The 16,797-nt window shown below is 40.9% G+C and overlaps 1 protein-coding gene across 1 annotated transcript in view; it reads right to left on the reverse strand.

Annotated features, from left to right (window-relative positions):
• COL4A2 (collagen type IV alpha 2 chain) overlaps positions 1-16,797 on the reverse strand; it is a 148,219-nt gene that overhangs the window by 8,383 nt on the left and 123,039 nt on the right. The window contains exons 27-40 of the mRNA XM_068678491.1: positions 13,277-13,384; positions 12,378-12,599; positions 9,916-10,077; positions 9,187-9,357; positions 7,922-8,065; positions 7,195-7,320; positions 6,662-6,843; positions 5,739-5,802; positions 5,298-5,372; positions 4,578-4,685; positions 3,522-3,629; positions 2,614-2,685; positions 2,081-2,206; positions 1,154-1,270 (exon numbers count right to left, since the gene is read on the reverse strand). Of these exons, the coding sequence (XP_068534592.1) occupies positions 1,154-1,270; positions 2,081-2,206; positions 2,614-2,685; positions 3,522-3,629; positions 4,578-4,685; positions 5,298-5,372; positions 5,739-5,802; positions 6,662-6,843; positions 7,195-7,320; positions 7,922-8,065; positions 9,187-9,357; positions 9,916-10,077; positions 12,378-12,599; positions 13,277-13,384 (1,785 nt within the window). The remainder of the gene's footprint in view (positions 1-1,153; positions 1,271-2,080; positions 2,207-2,613; positions 2,686-3,521; positions 3,630-4,577; positions 4,686-5,297; positions 5,373-5,738; positions 5,803-6,661; positions 6,844-7,194; positions 7,321-7,921; positions 8,066-9,186; positions 9,358-9,915; positions 10,078-12,377; positions 12,600-13,276; positions 13,385-16,797) is intronic.

Here is a 16,797-nt window from a genome sequence, read left to right on the forward strand (position 1 = left end):
AATACCTGACTTGGCGCCAGGTGAGGTGGTAAATATGCCAAGGACTTGCAGTTCCATGTACTCTGGTACTTCAGTTGAACACCTGGATACAAATAACTACTTCATGCTGTCTTGGCAGTTCCGGGAACAGCTTCCTTTTCCAGAAGTACCTGTTTTCTGAAGCTAAACCTGGCCTGTTCCTACCTCTGCTGCCTGAGAGGAGATTTGAACCCTGTTTCCAAGGGGAGAAGGACTTAGTAACTAGGGTTTTCAGTGGGGCATCTCCCATGCGGCCTGTTTCAGTTGGATCACGTGTGGGTACTAATGCAGGATGCTTACGGCAAAGAGCCATGCCTATCAGCATATCAAGTGGCAGATGGTCTTCCTGTTCTCATCCGACTCTCCTCACTGCTTCTATTTTTTTTTTTTTTAACCCAATGACTGCCTAGGGAATGGGAATCAGTATGCAGAGTAAGGCCAACTAGCATTCTAGTCACATCTGGAAACCTAGGTACTGTGTTGGCTCCACAGCTAGTTTGCCTCCTGTAAGTTTTTGCTGAGCTTACGTTAAATTTCCACACATCATAGAGATGATAATGGGACACCTGCAACTTCTGCTACAAGCACTGAAGTTTGAAATGATTGTGCAGTCCAACAAGCAGCAGGATTTTCAGCTTCTAAATGCACAGAGCTGCACTGTAGCTCTTTCATAGGCTTGAAAAATGTGGGCTCATAGAATGAACTTTCAGAAAGAAGAGCAGTTAATGCTCTCCTATGCAATTTCACACAGGAAAATTCTGTGAATGATTAAGAAAGTATTCTGTAGATTTGCATATCTGCCACAGATCTAAATTTTAAAGTAGAAAGTTAGCATAGTGCTTCTGAAAGTTGATAAGGGAATTTTGGATGATCAATTAAATCTGTTATTTGCATGAAAATCAAGTCCTTCCATTAAGACACCCTGCAGGAATGGCCTTTGGCATCAGAGTTCTGTCCCTATTATCTTTTGTGCCATTAGTTGTGTCTAACAATTATACAAGGAGCATCGAGCCATGTACTTCAGTGTTGCACTTAATAGGGATATTTTACTGAACAAAGATTGCAATAACTACTGCTGTTGCTAACTTGCTACTTAATCTTCTGTGTTGTCTGAGGGACACAAGGCATGAATTACCTGGCACTCCGTCCAGACCTGGGGAACCTTTATCACCAGGATATCCTGATATATTTGAAATCCCGGGAGGCCCTGGAAATCCATCCTGCCCAGGAATGCCAAAGGTTCCTTGGATCCCTGAAAAGAAGAGAAGAAATAATCAGTACTGCAAGGAAAATGCACAATTGCAATTATAAGGACTCACCTTTGACTACATATAAAAATGGGATTTTCAAAGTCGAAACACCTGCAGTTCCCACTGATTTCCCCCCTCCCCCAGATGATATGATGTGGAGGTTTTTCTTAAAAACAAAACAAAACAAAACAAAGCCCACAAATGCTAGTTCTGTTTCAAAGCTCTCTGGATAGCTAATTGCACTTCACTGTGTGAAATATTAATAATTTTGCATCTGCCAAGTAAAATATTACTTCAAAATAGGAAGTACTCAAAATATGCAAGGTATATTGAAGCAGACAAGAAAGCAGTTTTGTTTTTCTGTGTCCTATTGAATCAAGGTCACAGACCTTTTTTTTTTTTTTTTTTTTTTTTTTTTTTTTTTTTTTGTGGGGGGATGGGGAGTGGGAGGAGGTCAATTAAAACCAAAAGTTCAAATCCAAGGAAATTCTCTAGTTAAGTGTTAAATGGCCAAAAATTTGCCTCAACTTTTTGCTCAAAATTGTCCTTTTGAGCACATGTAAGTTGTTAGGAAGCCATAAAAACCCTCTTGCTTAATCTTGTAAAAAGAAACTAATATATTTAGTTCCAACAAACAAACAGGAATAAAATAAGCCAAAAAGTTATTTCTGAGCAAGGTTTGGTTAATTAGCAGCAGGAACTCCAAACAGTCTCTCCTATATCTCTGCCTACACTGAATTGCATTTCATGACATCCTTAACGCCCACAGTTGGAACAAAAGCCAAGTAGCTCACGTTCTTCAGGATACAGACCTGGAACACCTCTGTCTCCCTTCTGACCTGGAGGGCCTCGGCTACCTTCCACTCTGCTTGGCTCTCCTGCTTCTCCTTTGTCACCCACGGTGCCTGGGAAACCTGCAGAGCCGTAGCCATCCGGACCTGTTGTGGAGTAGTTCAAAATTAAGAAGAAAAGTTTCTGCATGTAATAACGTATCAGCATGCAAACATACACGTAGAGAACGTGTGGGTCTACTGAATACCTGAGCCTAGGGTGACTCATTGAAAAAAATTGAATAAGAAGTAATGCTCATAATGGAATAAAATGGTCTCGAGGATTTGACTTTGCAAGAGTAAAGAAACTATGACTTGAAGCAGTGTTTTAATTCATCTGTGTGGCAGCATGTAAAGTGTGTGAAGTGTTTTGCCAGTGTCCACAAGGAGGTAAATTCCACACTGGACTTTATAGGGCGCGGTTAGGAAAGTCCCATTGCAAAAATCTCACTGACCTAACTTGCAGCTAACACAATGCACAACCTGTGAACCGGCGGAGTAAAAGTCTTATTTACCTGGTGATCCTGGCAGCCCCTTAGTGCCCGGTAAGCCGTGCAGTCCACTGATTCCTCTCAAGCCAGGCAAGCCTGTTTTAAAGTTATAGTCATGATTATTTTAATAGTTTCTATCAGTCTGTATATATTCCTCAGCAGAAAACTGAAAACCTTGAATAAATATGATTCTGTGTTAAACTCTTTCATATTATATGCAAATTGATTCATTGCGATAAGCTTATTATGAAACACAGCACTCTACGTTTTTTCTTCTTTGATTAGCAATTTTGTTATTATCCAATAAGCTCACTATGAGGTATTTCTTAAAATATCTCTGATCTGTCTGGTAGCATGCCATTAGTTCCAGTCCTGAGACCACAATTTTGTTAATAACTGCTGATAGTTTTCAAAAGTCTTCAAACAAGACAGCTATGGGATAATTGTACACTCTAAATGTGATTATAATGAAACCATCTTCAGGAGAAATTCAGCGTGGGTCATTAAAAAAAAACAACACCATTTAATAAAATGTCTAATAGCTGTCACTGCTGGTAAAATGTATCACATTTATTTGTACCTATCAAAAAGTTAAGCGTGATTTTAAAACTGGATGGGTACCATCTAGTTATCAATGGTAATCAATGGCCAGAGTTCTGGAGGACAATTAAACCTTCACAAAAATAAGTGTCTGCCTCTCTTCACTGTCTAAAGGCAGCCTTCAAAACCTTATTACCTTCGATTTGATGCAGATTCAGATAGATGAATCTCACTAAAAACAGGGCAATTTTTGACTTTTTGAGGAACACGTTTAGTAGAGGGAGCTCTGCCACTGTGAATTGCAAAAAGTCCCCTTTCTTCTTCTTTACCCCAAAAGAGCAACAGCAAGTGTTCACACTGAAATGACTGAATAGCTGAAGTTGTATAAATACCTGCTTGTCCAGGTAAGCCAGGCCAGCCGGGAGTTCCCTTTTCACCTTGAAATCCAGGTGTCCCAGGGCTTCCTTGCTGCCCTGGGGGGCCAACCAGTCCTGGCAAACCTACGCGACAATGATAAAACATTGTTTTTGAGTGTCCTTAAAAACCAACAGCCCAAAACACTGGCTTGTGCTACCTTCATTCTCCAGCAAAATGAAGGTTTCCCCCCCACCAGTGTCATTGTATGGCACTGCACCATACATCTGAGTGGAGGAAGTAAGAGAGAAAAGGTAGGATGGGCAAGGTGAAACAGAACAGTTAACTGCAAATTTCAGGTTTCTGACAACCTCAGAAATATACTGGGCTCCTCCTATTAAAATGATAGTTCTACATCTATTACCAGTTACAATAATTAATTTCATTTGTGTGTACCTCAGTTTCCCCATCTATCCAGGCTTTCTGACAGGAAAGCTGATCAGACTAGTGCTGTTTCTCAGTGAGGTGCCTACCAAAACAGCTCCAGTCTTGGATGGAGCTTCTAAGCCCTATAATTAAATGAGAAATGTGGAGCAACTGCTCTGAAGGAGCATTTTCGTGATCATCCTGCAATGAGACATGTTCCTTAAGTTGCAAGTTTATGATCCAGCCAGAGCTGGACCTCATTTCAATTTCCTAGTACAGTCAGCCACGGAAACTGGCTCAAAGGTTCCCCAACTGGCTCCTGTGGGATATTTATTTCATTTATGGCAGAAAAGAGCATTGAAATGCCCACCTCCTTGCCATATTGAGACAGCATTAGAATACCAGCAAAGTAAGCCAGCAATGCAACACTTTGACTGGACACAATTGCTATAAAAAAAGGAAAAACTGGAATAGAGTTATTCTTTTGAAATTTCCTCTTAATAAGTTCTCTTGGGAATTCCATGTCCTTTTTGCTGCTCTTTACCAACTTATAGAATGATCAACATTTTAAAAACTTAATGACTTTCTTTCCAGAGCGTAAGATTCTTTTTTTCTCCTTTCTCATCCAGTTTTATTCTTTGAGGTGTTAAAAAAGAAGAATATTTTACCTTCTTGTCCCAAGGAGCCAGGGACACCCTGTATGCCCTTGATGCCCTCAATGCCAGGGATACCAGGGTCACCCCCTTCACCTTTTTGTCCTGGGCCTCCTCTTAAGCCTGCAAAAACCACAAAAACACATTATTCTCTCAATAATCTCTGTACGATAAAAGCTAACCTGCGTAACGTGAAGTTGGCTACTTGATGAGTCTCGATCTTGCTGCATAAAGACATTCTTCAAGTCAGAATGCTTGGATTGTCTGGGAGAACAAATGTTCTTCTACAGTAGGCCAGCCAATCCATCATTAAATTTGTTTTTTAAAAGTACTGCTCATATTATGTGGAATATGACACCAATGTTCAAATGTGCTGAACGTGCAGAGATAGCTCAAATTTTACTACATTATCTAACCAACCCAATCAAAAATAAACCTGATTCTGCTATCCCCTCTTACATAATTATGGCTTTATATTCCTCTTTTGTCACCAATGGCAAAAAAAAAAAAAAAGAAAAAAAAAGGAAATGTTTTACTACAGCTGCATGTGACTGATATTTACTGCCATAACCGCACTTTCATTTGAAGAGGTAACCCAAGCACATATTCAAAGATGCACCTCTCTCTTCAGGAGCTCAAAAGTCATCAAAAGCACACAGGCTAAGCTCTCCCTCCTTTCCTTTATGGACTTTAGTACATGAAAAATAATACCTCAAGTGACCGTGAAATGAATACCTGTTAGGCCTGGCACACCGATTTCCCCTTTAAGACCGGGCATTCCTGGTAAGTTTATAGTATCTCCCGGCTCACCTGTTTCAAGTGAAAAAAACAAATGAGTGGCAAGGCTTTAATTTAAATAGTATTTCCTGTTGTTTTGAAGGAGTTTGGCAACATCCAAGGCAAAATTCTGCAGTAATTATCTTTCTAAATATAAAGAAAAATAAGTTTAAGGAAGAAAAACAGCCTCTAGAACAATGCCCTCACTATGCCCCCCATGTATTTATACATATTGTGTGAAATTAACAATATCAACCTTTTCACAGCCTCTCACAATTACAATAACATACTCTAAGACTGTACAAGGATCCTTTAAGACTGAAAACCCTACAGAAATTTGTGTCGTGCACTTGATGATTAATGAATACAAAGAATGCTCAAATAAGAAAACAAACTCACCTATTTCACCATGGGAGCCAGGAGTACCAAAATGGCCTGAAATTCCCGGGGCACCCTTATCTCCCTGTTATGTGATTGGAAACAGGTATGAGTTAATGATGATGGGGATTTATTCAACCTTCCAAACAGCATAAGCTTAGATATTGAACAAACATCTTTAAATTTACCTTTCTGTTTTGTTTTGTTTCACAGTTCTTTATAAGTGGAGTCATTTGGTTGAAATTGGTTAAACCAAACCAGTGCAAACCAAGTCAGAAGCTGTGTTTGCAAAGTCTTAAATTTGAAACGGAGAGCTTCATGTTGCACATATTTGGCACTGCTTCTCACAGTACTTAGTTAGGAAAAAGTTCTACTGAAATCTAAGGACATACCTAACTGAGAAAGGAACAATTTTATTTTTTTTTCTCTATTACATAAATGATATGTGTGAATTTACTGCCATGCCTTTTGCAAGATTTCTTTTTGTTTTCATTGTAAGTTATTTTGCTGCCAAAGTGAATAACGGTGAATTGTGCTCAAGGAACTTAGGTTTTTAGACTTCTTACCATCAGGTGAGTGACAGTGAGCAATTTTTGGCAGTGGCACCATCAGTAGGAGAGAAAAAGAAGAATAAATATAGTGCTGAAAATATATATATATTTTTTTTACCAACAGCTATGGTAGCAAAACCAGGTACCTTGAAGAAACAATCTGAGTCCTCATAGGCAAAGGGCTGGCACCTGAAATCTGGATGTCTCCCACTGAGAAGACTGTGCTTAATGAACATTGGAGGGATCAAGGAAAAAGATTTGGTCTATTTATTCCATTTTTATTGCATTTTAGTCTTTGCACTGTAGTTCTTTGGCACAACTTCAAGGGGCGAATGCCACTCCCTAGAGAAGCTGAAAAGGACACCGTGTTGCCACCCGTGGGCATGTACTCACCCTGCCTCCTGTGCTGCCAGGGAAGCCTCTGATGCCAGGAGAGCCAGCAGGACCAGGATACCCTTTCACACCTGTCGTTCCTTTCGCACCAATGTCCCCCTTCACACCAGCCACGTAACTGGGGTGCCCCGGAGACCCGGGAGTTCCTGTCTTACCGGGGAGGCCTGGCATTCCCTTGCTACCTGCAGGCAGGGAAAAGAAAAATAAAGATGACTTAAAACACTAGAGCAGGGAAGGATGATAAGGAGTTGCTAGTGTGGAAGAAGTTTCATGGTAGCAGCCTTCCCTAAACACAGCATCACAATGTGCTGGCACAACAGGGTAGCACACATGAGTGGCATAAACATGAAGTGCTTTCTTTGGGCTTTCTCTCTGTGAAACTCAGCTGTGAGCTCAGCTTTTCTTGTCAACCTTGTGGGCTGCAGCACAGTGGTGCATTGAGCAGAAAATATTTTATACGGCAACTGAGAAAATACTTAGACACTGATCAATAGCTGTGAATGTGCTTTCTTTGCTTTGTCGTGACCACTGACCTTTCAAGCCAAAGAATCCCTTGGTGCCGGTTTCTCCAACATCTCCTTTTTCACCTTTAACTTCCATCATCATGCTAGGCTTAAGCTTCGGGGGCTCTCCTGGGGGACCCTGTTCCCCACGGTCACCTAGAGGGTAAGAAAACAATCGTATTTTAAAAAGCTGGTCAGCGGCAGTGTGCTGGAGAAAGCAAAAACAGAAGAGTGAAGTTAGCAAAAAAGGGATTACTGGATAACCTTGCATAAGCTATGGAAAACCCATCTGCATAAAAAGTTGCCTGCATCAATACAACATGTCAGCAGAACAATTAAACATAAGAAAACATGAAAAATGAGTTAAACCTTTTGTACATACTATTCTGGGGATCTGGACACAGACTCCTTTGCGATAGATAATATACCTCTCAGTAGATCAGTTATCTTGTGTTCATAAAAAAGAAACCACACTGGAGAAAGCACAAACAAGTTGGTAGTTCCAGTGAAAGGGAAACCCTCAGATAAACAGGGTAACGAGGTGTCTGTCTCCAACCTGACCATGTTCAGGATTCATAAAGCCCTCCTTGAGCTTAAAATCCAGGCCTCTGTGCCAGAGGCCCATGTGTGAAATAGGTGGAGGAATGTCTGAGCTAACCCGGCTATGTCAAAAATGTGTTGTCTTTGTCTGTGCACCCTTGCAAAATAGTTCTCCAGATGTGAAAAGCAAACACTGGTACCACCCATAAGCAAATACCTTTAAAGCCTCGTGCGCCCTGTGCGCCTTTATCACCCCGAGCCCCGAATGAACCAAATTCTCCTTTGCTTCCTTTGATTCCTGGTCTTCCTTTCAGGCCTGGCATGCCTTTGAAACCATCAATGCCAGGTGAACCTTTTAGACCTTTAAAGAAAGAAGGGGAAGAGAAGTGTTACTTTGCTCAGCGTTCTGCAGACTGAGTAAATGTAAGCTAGTAATGCTCAACTAAAGCTGTATAAAAACCTCACTGCTGCAGTATCTACTTCTGGGTGCCTTGATGCCTAGGGCAATGTGCTGCTTTGTATTAGGCACCCAAGCTCTATGAGAGGTAGGTACCCAAACAAGACCAGGGCTTCACTCAGTTGTGAAGATGGACAGAACTTTGTGTCATCTTCTGAAAAAATCAATTCAACCCCTGTCCTACAGCTAGAGAATGTTAGACTAAATTCCATGCAGAATTTTTAGGCAACCCCTTTTTCTGCTTGCACAGATACAGTTGTAGGGCATGCCAGTCATAAACCTTTCTCAACAAAGATGACTGCACTCCTCTTCTAAACAAGTAAACAAGAGGATGATGTTTTACATGGGTCATGCTAACAAGCAGATGATCATTCCTCTCAAATGAGAGCTAAGCAGCACTTCAGAATAATTTTAGGAAAAAAAGTCCTAGTTGAGTCTGATCTTTCCAGCTGATGAAATTGCTACATGCATTTTTAGATATGCACCCTGTCTTCTGTTCTAGTTGGCTTCGCATGGAGTTGAACTTTGTTGAAACTCCCTCTGTGATGCAGATGTAACACTTTTGTGACTGGAAAGTGTGAATCTCACCTTCTTTATACAAAAAGATTGGTATCCCATTAAAATTCAACATTGAGGTCTTGTGTCTGGCATTGCTCAGCATGCAGCTGCTAACTTTCGAAAACTTTAAAGTAAAGGTTTCGAGGAACATCTCTCAAATTCCACTGAGAGCTGGTAGGACTGGGACAAAGGAAAAAACTTTTGGAGAGAGCAAATAGTAAATACTGTATGTTCTTCAAAAGAAGAAATACAGCAGTCATTGCCCTTCAAAAAAGGGTTGCAATAGCTAGATTTTCACCAAACACAACACAAGGGAAAACCAACAGTGATTCTGGAATATACTAGGCCTATGAACATAACTCTTTTGTTTTAAAAGGGTAGCCCAGCAGAAAGCATGGCTTGTTCATTTCAGCACAGAGCAGCTTTAAAGAACATCATTTTTCCCAGTGCAGCTGTTCAGAGCTTACCTTTATCTCCTGGAAAGCCATCCATTCCACTGATGCCAGGGGGACCCATCACGCCAGGTATACCTTGCAATCCTGGGTGCCCCGTTTCACCTTTGTCACCAGACAGACCTTTCAGGCCCACGGGACCAGGAAAACCTTGCTCACCATCTTCTCCCCTTGCACCTGGTGGACCTGCCATGTGAACATGTGAAAAGAGATTAAAAGTGTTTGGACATACATGATGATTTCACACAAGGTAGCTCAAGAGGGAGAAAAATACTATCATACCAGCTTCAAGTTGAGGGGGGGAAAGTCTGGACTTTTTAATCAAAGAACTTCAGAAATGATTATGAATGTAAACCAGTCTTGCTACCAGTCTGGTTCAATACTCAGTCCTAACATGACCTCCCCCTCCTCTTTAATTTAAGAATAACTCCCCTTTTCTACAAGACTACTCACATTTGGTTGTTCTGTTCTCCCAGTCTGCCACTGGAAAGCTCTGACCTGGCCTGGAAGGTGGCTACAGAAGGAAAAGCAGCAGCTCTGCCAGTGAGGACCATCATCACCCCTGCATCCCATTTGTGACACTGGCACGATTTGCTACCATAGTACCTGCGCTACCTGACTGGGAATTAAAGCCTGGCACATGCCACAATCCCAAGATTAACTTTCCCCTTGGTAAACCATACAGTTGCCCTGCCACAAAGAAGCGGGAGGAGAAAGTGACACAGGACAGCAATACTTCCTTACCAAGGGGTCCTTGAGACCCAGGTCCTCCGTCTGGCCCGGGATTCCCTGGTGGGCCTGGGAATCCGTGTGTTCCTGGTGATCCTGGCAAACCCATCAGACCAGGGAGACCCTGCAGCCCTGGATCGCCTTTGGCTCCTGGCAAACCTGGGCTACCATCCGCTCCTAAAATACCATAATCTTGCATTAGAGAGCATCAGTATCTAGACAGCTGATTACTACATGTAACTTCTCGAAGCAGGCACATGTACACTGTTCTTTCAGGTTATGCTTTTCCTCTGAAAATTAGTGAGAACAGGAAAAGCTAATTAAAAGACTGCTAATTAGTTTTTAAATGATTGATAATACTGGTACTAATCCAATATTTGCATCAGATAGGTTGAGAATCAGAGAATCAGAAAGGTTGATAGGCTCTTTCCACTTGATGGAAGTAATTTGCTACCAGGTGGATCTAAACAGAGTAGGTGTCTTCCATTTCTAACTCCAATAATTCTGTAATTTCTGATCTTTTCCTTTTATCGCATACATCTTTGTAAGAACTCAGTTGAGTAACTGACCAAAAGACAGAAACAATATCTATATCTTTTCTAAAATATGATAGGCAGAAATGGAAAAATTTAAATCTGACAGGGTTCTTGCTTTGTGTTATTGTTCATAACTTTTCATGTAAGGTATTGTTATAAGATTCATACAAATTCCTAAGAAAAATAGCCCTGATTCTACACTTAATGTATTGAGTGAAAATTTACATCTCTACAAAATAAAAGCAAAGGGGTTGTAAAGCCCTTCAAGATTTAAAAAGCAATGCGTACTTTGCATTAAGATTAGAGAAGCAATAGCATACAAGACTTTAAAAGTACATGGCACTTAAAGTCTAGGCCAAGTGGATCTGTTTGTCTTTATTCTGATTTTACATCAGAGTAGGTCCATAGGCTTGAATGTAGCTAGATGTGCTTTATAACAGAGAGAACCTAAATGGTCACATACAGTGAGTTTTCTCAACAACAGGCTACAGACTTTAGTTTCCCGTTCTGAAGGGCTAAGAGTTTAAGTGGCACGGATGATATAAAGTATTCATTAACCACTTAATATGAAAGTAAAATAAAATAAAATAAAATAAAATAAAATAAAATAAAATAAAATAAAATAAAATAAAATAAAATAAAATAAAATAAAATAAAAGTCATTCATATAAAAAAATCACAAGCCTTTTCTTTTGGCTGTTTGACCAGAACTGTGAAATACATCAAAAATTGACAGACTAATAATGATTTTTATTTTACTGTAATTATTTTTTATAACTGAAAATTTAGTTCTACAGAAACACTAAGAAAGAAGGTACAAAGTCACATATATTTTTTTTCCTTTTCATTCTGTATTTCCCCTTGAATTTCTTGTCATTTTCAGAAAAATAGTCTAGAGGCATTAGTGTCTGCCTTTTCTCAGACTTTCCAAGTATTACCACAGTGCAACAGAGCTGCCTTTATTCTATCACTTCACTCCATGACTCTACTGAAGATGAAATCAACTCCCCTCACTTCAAATAGCTCAGGTAAAATGGCGTGCTCTTTTCTTTTTCAATTTGTATTGCAAATCATGAGAAGAGTCTCCAAAATAAGTTCCTGTGACACACTACTTTGCCTTGAGCTAGTCACAAAATTACTTCTCCTTCCTCATTTACACAACAGGGCAAGAGGGTAATCTTCAGTCTTAAATTTAACTGTGTGTCCAACTGCTGCAGAAACTGTGCAGAAAGAGATGCTTAACTCCCACAGGTACTTTTGAAAGTCCCCCACTGAACTCAAGGAGAGTCAAAGTCAGATTTTGTGGAGAAGCTATGATTTTCTCTGTCTTCTGTATGGAGAAGACATGTTTTTTGTAAAAAAAAAAATCTGTAAAATAACAAAATAAAATGAACACCTCAACATTAAGAATAAATACATAATGCTATCTTTCCCTCGTTCCTGAACGTACAAAGACCGATTGGGTAAGACAGATGATTCACAGTTTACTAAATATTATGTCCTCTCAGCTAAAATTTACAATTTCTGATGTGAAGCAATTTACTATTCTGCAAAGCCATGTGTTACCTAAACATTTTCTGGTGTGGGAAGTAAACTCAGTACTATGCAGTATGTGAATGAAAAGTCAGGATAATTAACTACAATGGGAAAAACTAAAAAGTGTGTCTGAACACAACAAAGATGAGCAAAATAATGTTCTTTAGTATCCTATTGCAGCTGATTTCATGTAGTACAGTGTGAAGGAGTGTTGGTCATAAGCAGTGGATCTCCAGAAGGTTTTTGGAGGAGCCAGGTGCTTTGGTAATAGGCAAGGTACATGGGGAAGGGATGAGAGACCATCAGGCATGGGTATTTGACACTGGGGTTATTGGTAGCTCCAGTGCATTTTGCCATGGTCTCTTACTACTCTCACCTATCCGTAGTTTGGGAAATAGGCATTACCTCTAACTCCTGGTACTCCTTGATCTCCAGGTGCGCCTTTCAAACCAGGGAAGCCAGGCAGCCCAGCATCACCTCGAGAACCTGCTGTTGCTCTCAAAACTTCACCAGGAACACCCTTCTGTCCTGTCAGTCCTGGAGCACCAGGCTTTCCTGTAAGGCCTGGGTGTCCTTGTAGTCCAGGTAGTCCATTTAGGCCCCTGTCTCCCCGAGGCCCAGTAAAACCTAGAAATAAAACAGGGATTAGGCATCACAGCATTCACTATAGATGTTGCAGTGCAAATCCTAGATACACCAGATGTGTGGGGAAAAGCAGAGGCAATGACCCATCTCAAGGGACCAATGCCAATTTCTTCAAACTCTTGATAAACCATTGCCAGTATGCCTGTCTTCCACCCTGTAGGTGAATGACTGTGAGGGAGCAAGTCCCCATTCCCACAGATGATGGGAGGAAGACTGGGAAACTGGACCTCATTGTTTCAAGTGCTAGTACTCTGTCTTCAATATAATCAGTATTATTTATATTAATGCTGGAAAGAGTTAAATAGAAACACTAATACTACTAATTTCTTCATTTCTGCAGTCATCATTCTATTTCATCTGGAATCTGAAATGTCTTATTACTGAATTTCCTTATTTCTACATCAACTTCATGAACTGTTATATCTGTAATTTCGCACTATAAAGCAGATTGAAAAAGGTTGAAGTCTATTTTACTTTTCACCATTAGAGAACCTTCAGAAAATCATTTTGGCTTCAAAAAAGACAATTTTTATAATAGCTTATTGTTTGATCATGGCATGGAAGATAAATGAAGATGCATCTGGAATAAGGTGACAGCGCTCCTGTGACTATAGCAGAGGTCATAAGTACATAATGAATGATTAATTATTTCAAGATACCTGGAGGACCTGGCAATCCTTCCCAACCTGGATCACCTCGTGTACCATTGAGCCCTGGGTATCCCACTGGGCCAGGATCACCTGGGAATCCTCTTGCACCTTTAGCTCCTAAATTATATAAAAGAAGTAAAAGGAAAGTGATGATCTAAACAAACAAAACAGAAATTTGCATATAATGTAAGCAAAGGTAGTGGTAAATATAATAATTATGTGTCTCCAGGTACAAAGATAAACTTTAAAAAATATTATGGGATTATACTGTGCTCAAGATCCCAAGAATAGATCAAAACTAAGTGCTCTTACAAACATGGATTAAAAGGACTGCCCCTGACTTTAAGACTAATGATAATGGTGCCTTGTAGGGTGAAAATCGTCAGTTTCATAGGCTTTTTGAGACATTTTAAAATAATATTTTGTAATTAAGTGTTTTAGCTTAAGGTTAAAAGAAAATGTCAAAGGAAGAATGCTCAACAGTAATGGGCACAGGTGAGATAATGTTGGAGGAACAATTTTTTCCCTTCCCTGCTAAACTGATCACAGGACAAAAGCTGACTGGTTTAGATAACCAGAAAAAGAAATGTAAGGCTAAAGGTTAGATCTACTTATCCTAGAAACTGAATACAAATTAACTAGCCTACTTACTATTTTTGTAGTAGTGCGGGTTTATAGCTGTGCCCTGAAAAAGTGTTCCTCTGGCACTGAACTCATGTTCATATTGATTTATCTCCTGAGAGGTAAAATGAGACCTCGCTTCCTCGTGGTGTAATATTTGACATCTGGGTAAGTACAAATATTACTGTTTCTTAACATCGCAAAATCTGGAACCATTTCATAGGATTCTTTTCTTTCTGTTACGTTTATAAAACTATTATTTGTGTCTTTTTTTTTAATTATTATTATTTATTTTTCCCAAGCAATAATTTTATTACATGACTCTTGTCAATTAATTGTATTCCAAGATCCAGACATTTGGTGAAGTTCCTTCAAAATAATTCCTGGGGAATGCCTTCTTTTTCTCCCCTCTCTAGCTCCTTGAACTCTTTAAGTTCTCAGCTCAGGATTGAAGGTCAGGAAGATGTTTTAACCCTTTAAATGTTGTTGCTTAGCATCATCATGAATTACAACTCATTTATTTATTACACTGAACGTAATAAATACTCAAACTATGACAAAACAAGGAAAATATCACTTGAATTTTGGTATTTCTTTCCACTTCAGTTTTCTGGATTTCTGATTTAACCATTGATTTTTGCATTTTTAGCTGGTTTGTGTGTGTGTGTGTGTGTGAAGCAGAGAAGGAAAGCTTTCGAAGGCCAGAATTAAAAAGCACATAAACAGCCTATGCAGTGTGAAAAGTATTTTCCCAGTGCAGTACAGGACTATTGTTCTCTCTCTTATATGAACAATAACTTCTCAGAAAGTAATTTAAAAGAAAATCCTAGGCTTTCAGGTCTCAATGAAAAATTCTAACATGTCTCTTATCCAAATGGCATCTTCTCTTGTTTCCCATCTGTAATAACTGACTTTCATTTATTCTACTCATTATTGTTCTAATTAAAAAGCCATGCTAGAGAAAGAAGGCAGCAGATGGAGAATGCATCCACTGCTTACACGTATTTCAGTAATTCAATATATGATGCTATCTGGTGTTAACATTGTGCCAAACAGCAGTAAGAAAAGTTTTTATTTTAGAATGTTGGGAATTGGCATAATTGTTCGATCTAAGCTTGCTTTAAGCAAGCAGGGGTAGGCCTTAGAAATCTCAGGGCCTGCTGTGGCTGAGCAAACCAAGCTGCCAGAGTAACTGTGAGAAGCTCCCACGGCAATGACTCCCACATCACCCAATTAAGGAACTCAGAAAATATTGTTATCAGCAGCTGGCCTCAAGGACTAGGCCTACGTGACCGTTAAGCACAAAGGGGGTTGTTTTCCTAACTTCTAATCAAAAGGGGGTGTTATTTTCTTAACAGTTTGTCTGGGTGCTTTTGACCAATAATCTTGTGTGAAACACTGTCCACCCCTGTAAAATTCACTATAAAAGTTGGGCTATTCGGGCAATAAAATGGAAGCATGATCTGACTCTGCTGGTGTCTGTCGTGCTTTCGGCCGTGCTTCGCAACAAATGGCGCCCGAACAGGCTGAGACCTGAACAAGGCCTGAACAGGACATCGCAGCACCGGAGCAGACATCGCAGCCGAGCACGGACATCGCAGCGGCGCCGGGACAAACATCGCAGCGCAGCGGGACACCAGCGGCGCCGGCTCATCTGAACGCAGGTAGACCAGGAGACCAGCGGCGCCGGGACCAGTGCCGCCGGGGACCAGTGCCGGGGTCACAGCGTCGAGACTGAGACATCGGAGCGGCGCGGGACATGGGAGTGCCGCCGGAACTTCGGAGCGGACATCGGAGCAGCGCTGCAGCTGACCAGACACCGAGCCGCACACGCTGTACACAGGACTCACGGTGAGACGCGGTACTCCCGGTGAGAGACGCGGAAAACGCGGTACTCCCGGTGAGAGACGCGGGACACGGTGGGACGCGGGGACTCACGGTGAGAGACGCGGGGTACGGTACCGCGCAGGACATTGAAGTAATCGCGAGACACTGAAGTAATTGCGGTAGAGGTAAAAGGGACGATAATCCCCGCACCTGCACTCTGACAGGTGAACGGGACGTAACGGGACGTAAACGCAGAATCCCCGCACCCGAGAGCACCTATAGAGGGTCCCTGTCAGTCATGTGTCTCGCAAAGGCTGCAACAGCATAAATAGAGGCATGGAGGCATATGATTTGCTCAAATGCTTTTTAGAAAACCGCAGCACGCAGGGTATAGACTGCAAAAAAGATTTACCAAAATTATTAGCATATGGAGTAACAAAGGGTTGTTTTATCAATCCGGATACAGTTTTTGAACACGCAGAGTGGCGCAAATTTGGGGACAAATTGTTTGATGAAGTTATTAATGACAATAAGACTGCTAAAAAATTATCGAAGCCTTGGAAAGCAGTCACTAACGCCTTAGCTATACATCAGGCCGAGCAGAGAGTCGCTGCTGCCGCTACAGAGCAACTGGGATTGCCAGGAAGAGCTGGTAGTGTTAACCCTCAGATGGACGAGGAAATAAGAGAGCAAAAACCAGACAGAAAAAACACAAGCCCGTTTACAGACGGTGTTCAACAGAGGCAGAGGATGTGGAACCAAATAGCAAATGAGGCCCTACGTGAGGGTGAACACGAGATAGCTGCACAATTGATTCCAGAGGCCTTCCCGGTAATATACTCACCACCGGACGCCCAGGGTAATGTTATGGTTAATCTAGTGAATTTGGACTGGAAATTGTTAACTCAGCTGCGGTCCACAGTAAATGACTCAGGTCTGAAAGGTGAACCTACGAGACACATGCTGGACTACATTTGGGGAACAAATATTTTGCTTCCAGGAGACATACGCAACATAATGAAGTTAATTTTGACCCAACACCAGCAGCTCTTATTTAACGCCCATTGGCATGCTGCTTGTCA

Source organism: Anas acuta, chromosome 1, assembly GCF_963932015.1.
Source record: "Anas acuta chromosome 1, bAnaAcu1.1, whole genome shotgun sequence".
In the NCBI taxonomy this organism is placed as follows: domain Eukaryota; kingdom Metazoa; phylum Chordata; class Aves; order Anseriformes; family Anatidae; genus Anas; species Anas acuta.